The sequence below is a fragment of the Eurytemora carolleeae genome, unplaced genomic scaffold (assembly GCF_000591075.1).
Source record: "Eurytemora carolleeae unplaced genomic scaffold, Eaff_2.0 scaffold511, whole genome shotgun sequence".
Taxonomy (NCBI): Eukaryota; Metazoa; Arthropoda; class Copepoda; order Calanoida; family Temoridae; genus Eurytemora; species Eurytemora carolleeae.
Genome location: NW_019396444.1, coordinates 28,554 through 40,922, shown reverse-complemented (window position 1 = coordinate 40,922; position 12,369 = coordinate 28,554). Strand labels below are relative to the sequence as shown.

Below are 12,369 nucleotides of genomic sequence, written 5' to 3'. Positions count from 1 at the left end.
AAAATTGCGCTGGATATTGTTTCAAATTAAGATCAAGCAATACAATTAAAAACTTGGTATTTGATATTCTTAGATTATTCTATTGTATTTAATATCAAATTCAAATCAATTATCATATTTTTTTCCAAGCTGATAAAATAAGTGTGCGAAAAGGCTTTTAAAATCCTGCAATATTTTCTAAAAACAGCTTTGTCGGGATAAAATGCGAGTTAATTGCCCTGAAACAAAAAAGAAACTTTATAGCCCAGGGATCATGAAATTGTTGGGTGAAAAACTACTTAAAAAGTGAAAAAAAAGGTATTTTATGATGCTCCTGTTGCAAACAAATAAGTTTTATTCACAAGATCCAAACTATGGTTTGACTGGAAGTGGAATTGCAAAATCTTGAATTTTATTCTAGGCCTACAATACTCACGAAAACAGAATTAAACTACAAAAGAATTTGTAACAAAGAATTGTTAAGGAGAAAAAGGAAAAAAATGGCGTTCATTTTTCAGCAGTTTTTCGTACAAAAACATTTTTCAAGTTAACGCTCGACGGACAGAGCTAGTTACTTGGCAGAAATGCAATACTGTTACACGAGAAGAAAAAACAAGATAATAATTTGAACTTTTTAAAGGAACTGTCAACGTATTTCATTGTAATACTGTTAATATTATTTTTGTTAGTGAAATTTCCTAAATGTGGCCCGAAAGTAACCTGCTGATTTTTAATTGTAAAATTCTGAAAGCTGCAAAAAATCTATGAATTTTCAATTTTTTGTTGTTGATGTTTTGCCCATTGTCGTTCCCGCCCCTTAAAAAAAGAATGGTATTTCATTCTTAAAGTTTAAATTTATTTGGAAATATTTTAAGAATTTCCTACGTTGACTTTTCAAATATTTTAATGCAGATTTGTCTATTTCACGGTAGTCAGGTCTAAAAACCTGAAAAAATCTAAAATAATTTAAAATATTTAAAACAAGATTATACTAGAAAGGTGCAGACCACGACATGTCTAAAGAAAAATTATCTTACTGGGTAACACATGACTATTAATCCTAATTTTGTTTGAATGTTTAAACCTTGTATTGTTCTATAAAAAGATAAACGGGTGTTTACTCCGAGTAGAGAGAAATAAAGTAGGTTTATCAAATGTTACATCTCCGCTAATAACAAAACATAAAGCATAAAAGTTGTAACAATACATACATACATGCTTTAAATCTGAAAGAAGATTCTGTAAAAAGTTTAGAAAATATAATAATGATAAAAAAATAAAAATAGTTTAGATATTGGGTTTTAATCATCGTTAACCATTCTCTTCTTAATCCCTTGTCAATTATTAATATATGTCGATATTTTACAAAATATATTTTGCAAGGACGTTTTGAATAATTGGATAAAGAAATTTCTATGTTTAATGGTCATAAAATTTAAGATAAACCCTTATTAGCTTATTCTGATAAAGATGAAAGTAAAGGAATTGAGTCTTTGCCACAAACTCATAATCTTCTAATCCATCTTTGTCGTGTCATAGATTTTTCAAACTACGAATTCTGCTGGGTTCAAGATTCAAAGTTTGATATTTCAAAGATGTTCACCGTCAGGTTGTAAAGAGAGGGATTCGAAAATTAGAGCTTAACTAAAGAATTGAGTCATTGCCACAAACTCTGATTTCTTAATCCCCTTACCTCTACAACCCAATGTTGTAGACCCTAGATATTTCAAACTATGAATTCTGATGGATCAAATAATCAAAGTTTGAAATATCAAAGGTTTACGCCATCTGGTTTTAGAGATATAGGTATTAGAAAATTGGGATTTGTGGCAAAAACTCATTTCATTTGTTCAAGTCCTTTGTTTCTAACTGAATTTAAAGAGACATATAAGAGAGTGTTTATATTCCAACTTCCTGGGCCGCTAAACTGCTTTCTCAGCATTTTTTCAATATTTTGCCGATTGCAGAGGTTTAAATGCCGTTCCCTGCAGACTCTGCAATTTGCAATCTGCATACATTGCTGATAAATATTTGCAATCTGCATACATTGCTGATAAATATTTGCAAACAGACTTTGCACTATCTGGGAAATCTTTTCTCACACCAAGTAACTTTTATTATTCTAAACTATTATGTTTTATATTCTATATTTTTTATTCTAAACTATTATGTTTTATATCCTATATTAATTTATTGATGAATTTCTGAGGTTGTCATTATTAAATATATTAAAGAAGTTGAACAAGCAAGGTACAAATAATAGATCAATTAATCTATAATCATTAAAATTCCGAGGTCGGTAAAGTAGTTGAACAAGGTACGGATAATTTAACTACCTTCTGGTATGGCGGAGAGTGTATTAAAGTTCAAACTCTGGCAGATCAACAAGCTCGGCTCTTTAATAACAAAGTAAATTCTTAATTCTCAATAATATATTATATGGAGTTGGTTGATTTGGTCCGCTGTAAAGAAGGGTTCCGGGGGCCGAATTTGATAAAATTGAACCAAGTCTAGACGCGATTCAATTAAAAACGGTTATTAGGGGTTCAGTATTAGCAGTTAGTTTTACTTGGGTCATACGGCCACACATTCGATTTAATTACTATAATAATAATAATTACTATTAATAAGTACTGATTGGATAATATAATGTTCAGATGGTATATGTAAGAATGTTTGGAGGATTTGTTACTTACTTTTGTTACGTTTGTCAGTATCCGTACTGCATAATATAGATGTTACATATGTGAAGTATATAGAGTAAAGTGAACCTTCATATTAATTTTCATTCCAAATTAAAGCCGTTTAATTAATTCATTGACACCAAGACATAAAGATAATATATTGACAAGATCTTTTTTTCAAACTTAAATTACGGGATTTATTTAAGGTTTTTGCAAAGAATGTTATGTGCACAATCGTAATAATTGTGCAACTGCAAGTCACTATAATATTCTGTGCGCATACATAATAAAACATCTTTAATCAAGAAAAGAAGAAAAATAATGCATCCTAGAAAATGTTTACAAGTACAGTATTTAAGACAACCTTCATTTGCGAAAATTTTATAAAATAAGTTTGTATGTAAATGCTATTGATTTAGAGATAAGTAGTTGGCTATTGTAAAAATCAATTATCTAAAAATCTAATTTAAGATCATAGAGGAAATATTCAAAACATTCAAGGCCCTTTGAATTAGTAATTTTAACCCAAACAATATCAAACAACTTTTTAAATCTATCAAAATCTGCTATTTGAATTTTTATTAGATGGCAAAGGAACTGATCTCTTGCCACACACATTTTCTAATCCCTATATCGTCACAACTTGATGATGTAAACCTTGGATATTTCAAACTTAGACTATTTGATCCAACATAATTCATAGTTTGAAATATCAAAGGTCTTTAACATTAAGTTAAAAACAATAGTTTGCTGGAAGAACTCAGTTCCTTTAGACAATTTTGATTTGTGGGTGAGGAAGATAATCAATGGATCTTCACGACGGACAAGAAACATGAGGAGAGCTACCTGAAGCTTCAAATGCTACCAGAAAAATCAGAACTTTTTATAGAGCCAATAGGACTGATACTAAAACTTTCGAAACTAATTCCAGAAGTATCAGAACTGATACTAGAAGCTTCAGGATTGCAACCAACAACTTGATGACTTCTTATATCAGAAGTTTCAGGACTGCTATACCAGACGCGCCAGGACGGCTACTAGAAGATCTAAAACTTCAGGACTGCTACCAATAGCTTAATGACGGCTGCTTTAGTTACAAACTCAACTTTTTTAGAGCTTATCTAGCTATAAAAAATTCAGGCAGTACCTGGGAAGCAAGGCAGTTGACCAAGGGCTTTCAAACTTTGATACAACATGCATTATTATTGAAGTCTCTAATATTTACCTTTCAAAAGTTATTGCAGAAAAAGAAACCTAACTCAATATTATTTTGTATGGTCATTTTGTATAGTCATTTTTATTTCCGCAAATACATCGATTTTCATACTTCATTTTGTTTACCTATTTAGAAGCATATAAATGTTTATTCAAAAATTTTTTATCAAATCCGAATTTTCTAGATGTGAACTTTGATTATTCAGAAAACAACAAGAATTTTTGTTGGTTTTCTAAGCCATGAGACCTTAGCTTCTGAAATTAAAATCTTAGCTTATGAGCTAAAAACTCGTAAAATTTCAATAAGAAATCATACCTCTTCTTTAATCGCACTTAACAGTCATAAAAAGACAAAATATGAAGAAACTCATATTTTCAAAAGTTTTAGAAATATCGTTTTGTGAAACATTGCTTCTTTACAATACAACTCGATTGCTGTCCAATTCGGATCTGTAGGTCATTGAATGAAGTAAACCTTAGTTTTATTATAATTACGCACATCAAATGTATCAATATAGAAGTACACTTTACTCGTACTAGTTATAAATAAAAATTTTAAAAATCACGATTTATATAAACATTGTTTACATAATTAAATAGTTTGATAAACATCTCTGAGCTTTAGTTCTCCTAAGACAAGCTTAGTAAGCTGTGAAACTAACTTCGAACAAAACTAATCAATTTTCAATATTTCTATGAACAATGTTCTCAACATTTTTTTAGATAATCATTCTTACTTGTGAATGTATTAATTATCTAAATCTTCTGTTTAGTTTCTTTTTATGTTCGTCCTCCTTCCTATCCTTCATATCCTCCCTATCCTTCCTATCCTTCCTATCCTTCCTATCCTTCCTATCCTTCCTATCCTTCCTATCCTTCCTATCCTTCCTATCCTTCCTTCATTCCTATCCTTCCGATCCTTTCTATCCTTTCTATCCTTCCTTCATATCCTCCCTATTCATTTGTGTCTCTACTACCTTTCCTAACCATCCTATCCTTCAAATCGTAATATTCATTTTTGTTTCTCCGATTCTTCTGATATTTTTATTCTCTATATATTTCATATCTTTCCCCCCTTCAATTCTTCTAATCATTCATTTTCTTCCAAAACTCAACTCTCCAAACTGTCATTCGATTTCCTTACTTTTAATATCTTTAATAGATACGCGCTGACCAGTTCATATTATCGCATCTCATTCAATCAGTTTAAATCAATTCTCCCTGGACTGCCGCCCCCCCCCCCTGATCAGTTCACACACACACTGCACACACGCTTTCGTTAAAACCTGTATTCCTGGGACTACAAACTGCATTCAAACAGTATTCAGTTCTTAGTTGTGTTATACAAAACTCTGAGTTTCCAAAACCCATTACTGAGATAAGAAACGGGTGGAAGGATAGAGGTGTTCATTTATCAAATGACAACCAGCTGTGCTCTATTTCTTGTAGATAATGCTTGATCTTTCAAAAATATCAGGTTTTGTATGAGAACATCACTGCGACACATTGTAACTGTTTTATGTATACATTGGGGTTGCACTGCAAACTAAACAGAAGGATAAGATTGAATTGATACGAAATTATTGGTACAACTTTGTAAACTAGTTGCTCCGCTTGCTTTTATTTTATACCCAAGTATGAAAAAGGCAATTTATCCGGTTAATCATTATAAACTAAAAACGTTTTTTTTTTTCTTTAAAATATATTTTTAATAAGAGTAGTAATGAATATAAAGTTTTAATTTTATGTACAATTTACTTTAGTTTAACGTGGTTTGTGTAAACTGCAGGAAATTGAAACCTGGAGAACCAAATAGAAACATAATTCTATCCCTGTTATAAACTGATATTCACAAATATCCTTCTTTAGGATTATAGCCAGACATTTATCATACATTTGAGTGTCGAGATATTTCATATTTAGTTCAGGAGATATATTTATAGACCAATATACAGATAAAAATGTAAGAATTTTGCATCCTTTCCAAACTTTTTAAAACTCTCAGGGGGAAACTTTTATTTATTTTAATTTTAAAGTTTTCTAGAGGTCCAACTATGGTATTTTTTGTATGGGGGGGGGGACATTTGTGTTTGTGTTAATTTGTTAATGATATATTTTTAGTGTGAAATCTTAGAGAAGTTTAATCAGATAAATTCGTCCCATTGTTTTTTAAATTTGAAAATTCCCCTTTTTTGATCTCAAGGAGGGGGGGGGGGCGCCCCCTCCCTTAAAAAATCTAAGACGTATGTACGGTGTATTATTGCTAAGTAAGAGGGAAAAATCTATCTTTATAATCCTCATTGGCGCTCGCCCTCAGGCAGGTTGTGTCACAGCACGGCGTGTACAAACGTCTTATTGGTCTCAAACGATTTCTAAAGCAAATTTCTCTTTAATATTGCACTCTCCGCTCAACTACCATGTCTAGCCAGACACTCCCTTTAATTCAAGAACTATAAAGCAGACAGTAAATATTTAAATATTCAAAGCGTCAGAAATGACACTAAAATTAAAAAATACAAAAATCGAAATTTTTATGATTGTGATTATTGTTTTTTTATTTGCAGAAGAATGTTTATATTTCTGATCCTTTGTTCACTGTTACGTTTGTATTCAGGCAAAATACATTTAATTTCTTTAGTTAAACATGAAAGGATCTAATCTTTTACTAATTTGCAATGTGATAAAAATATAAGGATTCATATATTTTTATAAATAAAAACATTTTCAGGGGCGGATCTTTCTCCTATCATCATAATACCAGGAAACAAGAAAATAATTATTCACTGTTTTTCATTTCTTTTAAATTTTATTTGGAACAAAATAGAGGGTGGCTCAAAAAAGTGAGAAAATATAAATTCCTTTCAAAAGTCTAAAACCTGTGCCATTGAAAATAATTCAGAAATCAGGATAAAATAAATATCGTTCGTTCAGATTCAATCAAGATTGTATTATAAGGTAAGTTACTCTCGATGCGCTCCTATGTATGAAAAATGTTGTCTTCTTTGATAGATTGATAAATACCCAATATGACGTCACTCTCGCCTTTATAATTAATGACGTCATATTGGGTATTTAGCTGTTTATCTTAGAAGACGACATTTTCTGCACATTGCAGCACATCGAGAGTAACTAACCTTATAATACAACCTTGGATTCAATATAGATTTACAGTTTCCCATGACGTTTTTGAGTAAGTGTCCTCATGAATAAACCAGTAATAATTTTTTCTTAATTTTCTATGATTTAGGTTTTGTTGCGATATAGTATAAAATAATAAATGAGAGTTAAAGGTTTCTCAAAGTAAGTTCAAAGAGCAAACATTTATGAGATTCAAAAAGTATCCCTAATCCCTATCTGTTGGGCCACCATGCAAATGAATAATTTAGGATAGGGTGTTTTAAAGGGACCGTTCATTTATTTGGATATTTTGAGGGCAAACTAAATTTTTTAAAAAGTTATTTAAAAATTTTAATTTTCAAAATATAACTTTTTTTAAACATTTGACAGATTGAACAAACGTTTAAATAGTATCGTACCTTTGCAATGGAATTCTAAGCGATAAATCTGCCATAGCTATCATTGCAAAGTAAGACTAATACCAATGAAAAGCTACTAACCCTTTAATAAAGCTTTTAATAAATTATTATACAGCTCTCATCATGGTTCAACTTTTAGTTATTTAGCTGGGCACCATAAAATCTAAAAATATTCTGGTCAAATAATTATTTTGCACACAGGTTTTAGTATATTTCAGAAATATTAAAATGAATGATTTTGCTTTATTCAAAATTATTTCTGACAGAAAAAGAAGATGTTAATTCGCCACAAACTCTAATTTTTTATCACTTTCTTTGCACCTTGAATTTTAAAACTATGAATTCCGATGAATCAAGATGCCAATGGTAGAAATATCAGTTATACACGATCAGGCTACAAAGATACAGGGTCAAGGATTAGAAAATTAGATTGCTGAAGATTCATTTACAGCACGAACAATTGTTTAGAGCTATCAACGGTGGTTTTGATTTATTTATTTTATTTTATTTATGTTCTGGTTTAAAGGAGACGGGGGTAATCAGCTGGAAGCCCGCCTAGATAAACCCAAGGATACTTCAGGTTAAAACTATGTCATCTGGGAACTTGTTGGATACTTATACTACCGATCGTTTGATCTCGATACTTATACTACCGATCGTTTGATCTCGATACTTATACTACCGATCGTTTGATCTCGATACTTATACTCCCGATCGTTTGATCTCGATACTTATACTCCCGATCGTTTGATCTCGATACTTATACTACCGATCGTTTGATCTCGATACTTATACTCCCGATCGTTTGATCTCGATACTTATACTACCGATCGTTTGATCTCGATTTCCACTGAAGGCACTTTTAATTTGAAAATCAATACTTAATCTCTTTTTCGAGTAATTCTTTTTGGGTACTGTTACCATGCAGGATGTCAAATAACGATGAAATTAATCCTCAGATTATGGATTAGCAAGCATTGATTCCGATATCCGAAATACAAGAGTTCCCAGCTCAGAATACATATAAGCGGAGGTCGAAATTTCGATATTCAATTAAAGTTTGAGAATAAATACTTGATCTCCTCAATTGTATCTGCAGTGAAGGACCACAATGATTTATCGAAGAGGAATTAAATCAATATGTAGTTCTGCAAGAGATGGAAATCAATGTTTTAACACAACATTTTTCTGTATATTCAATATTTTCCTCAACCTGTTAGGCCAAATCGACACTTATCAATTTTAAAATTGATCCAGAAATTTGACCCGAATCAGATTTTTACAGTTTTAGTTCAGTCAGACTGTTTCAACCTAACGGTCTTCGATAGCATTGGTCATCATGTTATATAGCTGTAAGTAGGTTAGATTGGTCATCATGTTATATAGCTGTAAGTAGGTTAGATTGGAAAAGAAAGACTTTGACTCGTTTTCTTCCTATATTTCATAATTATGTATTAATTTCTTTTTTTAATGTTACAAACCGAACACTGAACAATTCTATTTTGTTTATTTTTTCATCTACTTTATAAACAATATCTTCGGTGGATCGCTTTATTTTAATTCAGGAACACGGGAAACATTTTCCAGAACACAGTTTTCTAAACTACTTCTTATAATTTTATTAAAAACAACTGATTTTAGCTGAACACAAACTTTTTAAATTGAAAAAAATTAACATTTTTTGAGAAAGAAAAATGACGATATCTTCCTCCTTGTTGTTCAGTTAGAAAAAATACTGTTTTGCATACAACTCATACAACTCTTTAACTGAGGTTACTTTAAATTAAGCCGACAGACTCTTTAAACTTATTTTAAAGTTAGTCTGCATAAAATATTTATTCGCTCATGATTTTGTGAACAAAATTCATCTCCTTCCCTCCCAGTATTCAGGTTCAAAATAAGAAAGATCTGAAAAAAGAATCGAAATATTTTAATATTTTAATATTGTTTCCAGGATGCCCACATCAAGATGATTGGCACAGGATGTGGTTGGATGTTTGGAGCCTCCAGGGCAGCAGGCTCAAGTATTCAAATAATCATTCAATCTTTTATCCATTCATCCTTTCGTTCATCTTTACACCCATCTATACGCGAGTTTCAGGGTGAGGGGACTAAGAACAGCCCAAGGGATCTAGGGGACCTAGAACTTTTGTAAACATTTTACGGTCAGTTTTATGAGGGGGTGTCTATCACAAACACATTCTGTATACTTCATTTTAAAATCGTAGCACGTTTTTTTCATAGCATTAGATGAGTGAGAAATAGTTTGTTAAAATTAAAAGTTCTTTTTATTTGAATTTAAACACAATTAAGATATCACCTATTCCCAAAATACTAAATAAATATTCACGCAACCTCGAGCCTACAATTTTATGATTCAAGTTAGAAATAAAATATGGTCATAATTTTGGTTACAGTATATATTTACGTTTTTATTTTTGAACTTCAATTTTTTGTGACATCAAACTGAAAATATGAATTTTGTTATAATTTTTCTTTTGTCCCTAGGTCTGTATGTTTGTTGTTTATGTTTTTTGGTTCGTTTTTGATTGGTTTTTAAACATTGATGGTTTTTGGCCGCGGTTCAAGACAAAATCAAAATTCAAACTGAATGTTTATTCTAAAAGTTTTTCTTTTTTCATGAGCAAAATCTTACTTTGACAAAAGATTATATACACAGGCACTGAGATCTATACAGCCATGAATATTATGCATCAACTATTAAGATTGGACCATCTTTAAAGCGTCTCAGTGCTTTGATGCTTCGCTTTACCTTGACAACAAACATAAAGTTCTGGTTTCGAAATTTCAAAAAACTCAACTAGATCTGCCGAACATGAATTTATGCCTCCATGTTGGATCAAACAAGCTAAAGTAGACTTTTTGCGTAAAACAATAAAACAGATTCTTGGGTTCCAGTTTTAAATTATGTTCTTTAGAAATAAAAACATAGTTATCAAGATAATTTAAATCAGAGCTTAGTCACTTCTAAGATTTACTAAAATTTACAAAATCTTCTATAACAAATGTACAGGGACATTCACCTTCCACTAGACATAAGGAAAAGGTCAAATAGATTCAAACCTACTGGTATACGACTCTAGTCATCTAGTTCACAAGTACAGTGAATACCAAAAAACTTTGGAAAAGAAAGACGACCTTAAAGCGATAATTAAGTGTGTTTAATTGTGTTACAAAGCAAAGTCTGTTAAAACTGCTCAATTTCTGTGTTTAATGTTTATTGGATTTTTTTAAAGTCGTAACTTAAGCCTAAAGTCATCTTCCCATTGCAGAGTTTTATGATTATTACTCCAGAAGAAAAGTTTTTGTTGTTGTTACATTACTAGAATTTCAAAGAAATTTACCTCCTCAATAGGTGTTCAATAATAGGATTTGTGATTAAAAACTGATGTCATTTTTTAATATAACTTTAAATTTACTTAAATTTAATGTAGGCCCCGGACCAACCATGATATGGTAATAATATCACATTTCCGATTTCTTTGAATTGTTGGCATTGACTAACATTTGCCACAAATCAATATTTTGAATCATTCGACCCAGTAAGTTTTGCAGATGACACAAGTGTTCCAGAGAAATTAGAATCAGTAGAATATTATCAAGAGCTTCTAGACTTCTTCAACACACTAATCACAGTGACGGATTATTCAATCAATCAAGCAAAACAGAAATTCTCGCATTCAATCAGACCCAGCACGGTGAAATAAACAATATAGAAAAGGGAAAGTAGTGACAAAGGTGAAACATCTTGGAATCATTCTCATAATTGAAAAAGCCAACTACAATTATCTGACTCCAAGATTAGAAAATGCAAAGAGTAGGATCACAAGAAGAAACAGCACCACATACACAAGAACTCATAGTCAAGCAAATCATGTTCTTATGTCAATTATTGGATAAAGAACAAATAGAAGAGATACTAAAGCTAATTTACAAAGCTCTTTGGAGGGAAAAAATTAGTGTTGATGCAATCATGGAAAAGGGTGGAGTAAGCCAGTGGGGTCGGTCGGTCGGTCGGTCTAGTTAGCCCTTCGACGGGACTATGCCAAGAAAATTGACCCCTGTCGTATGTTAGTCTGGTTAGGGCGACGTACTGTACCATAGAATCGGTCAGTACACGCTGTTATCTGGCAGGCCGGTACAAACTGGGCAGGTCATGTTCGAATTCAAATTTACTACGACCCAGAGTGGGAAGGACGGCACAAGATATCAAAGGAAGGAACAGATGCACCAGTTAGAGTAGGAGGTCTCACCATGAGAATTACGAAGATCAAAACATCTATATTACGACTCTGGAGTAAGACATATAAGGAAATATTACAGTGATGAAATATAAACCTTAGAAATGAGAAGGAATGCTCAGATAGTCTAGAAACAGACAGGCAATCAGGAAACAGACAGGCAATCAGGAAACAGACAGGCAATCAGGAAACAGACAGGCAATCAGAAAACAGACAGGCAATCAGGAAACAGACAGACAATCAGTAAACAGACAGGCAATCAGGAACCCCAGTGAGAAGAACAAACTTCGAAAATCAAACAAAAAAGAAGAAAAAAATAGAAAAAAGCAAAAAATAGATAAAGTTAAGAATAAATAAAAGAATAAAAGAAAAAGACAAAAGAGATCTAGAAAGAAGGAACTAAAAAGACAAAAAAAAATATATTTGCAAAAATGAAAAAAAAATAAAAATCCTAAATAAGGAAGAATAAATAAAAAGATAATATCTCTGTTGGGTTTAGAGATGGTTTCTCATAAGGTAAAGGAAATAAAAGTTTAAGAAAAAGTATAGAATGATCGGGTCTTGTAAGTTGAGTCTCGCTGACAGCCGAAACAGGGAGAGGAGAAAAGAAATGAAAACAGGGGGGGGGGTGTAAGAGACAGGAGATGAGAAAGAAAACCTCAAAAAAAGAAATGGAAAATCAAAGTAGGGGTG

The 12,369-nt window shown here is 31.6% G+C and overlaps 1 protein-coding gene across 1 annotated transcript; it reads left to right on the top strand.

Annotated features, from left to right (window-relative positions):
• Positions 1–6,446: 6,446 nt before the first annotated feature.
• On the top strand, positions 6,447–9,930 carry LOC111703429 (group XV phospholipase A2). Its single transcript, XM_023475367.1, has 4 exons — positions 6,447–6,492; positions 6,607–6,639; positions 7,941–7,994; positions 9,369–9,930. Exons 1-4 carry the CDS (start codon positions 6,447–6,449, stop codon positions 9,518–9,520), a joined length of 285 nt encoding a protein of 94 aa, XP_023331135.1. The 3' UTR covers positions 9,521–9,930.
• Positions 9,931–12,369: the final 2,439 nt, after the last annotated feature.

Excerpts from the sequence above, each read along its gene's own strand:
- LOC111703429 (XM_023475367.1), top strand. The coding sequence starts at position 6,447 with ATGTTTATATTTCTGATCCTTTGTTCACTGTTACGTTTGTATTCAG. Across the intron at positions 6,493-6,606 it reads ACTGTTACGTTTGTATTCAG|GGGCGGATCTTTCTCCTATC; the intron begins GCAAAATACATT and ends AAACATTTTCAG. Across the intron at positions 6,640-7,940 it reads TCCTATCATCATAATACCAG|GAGACGGGGGTAATCAGCTG; the intron begins GAAACAAGAAAA and ends TCTGGTTTAAAG.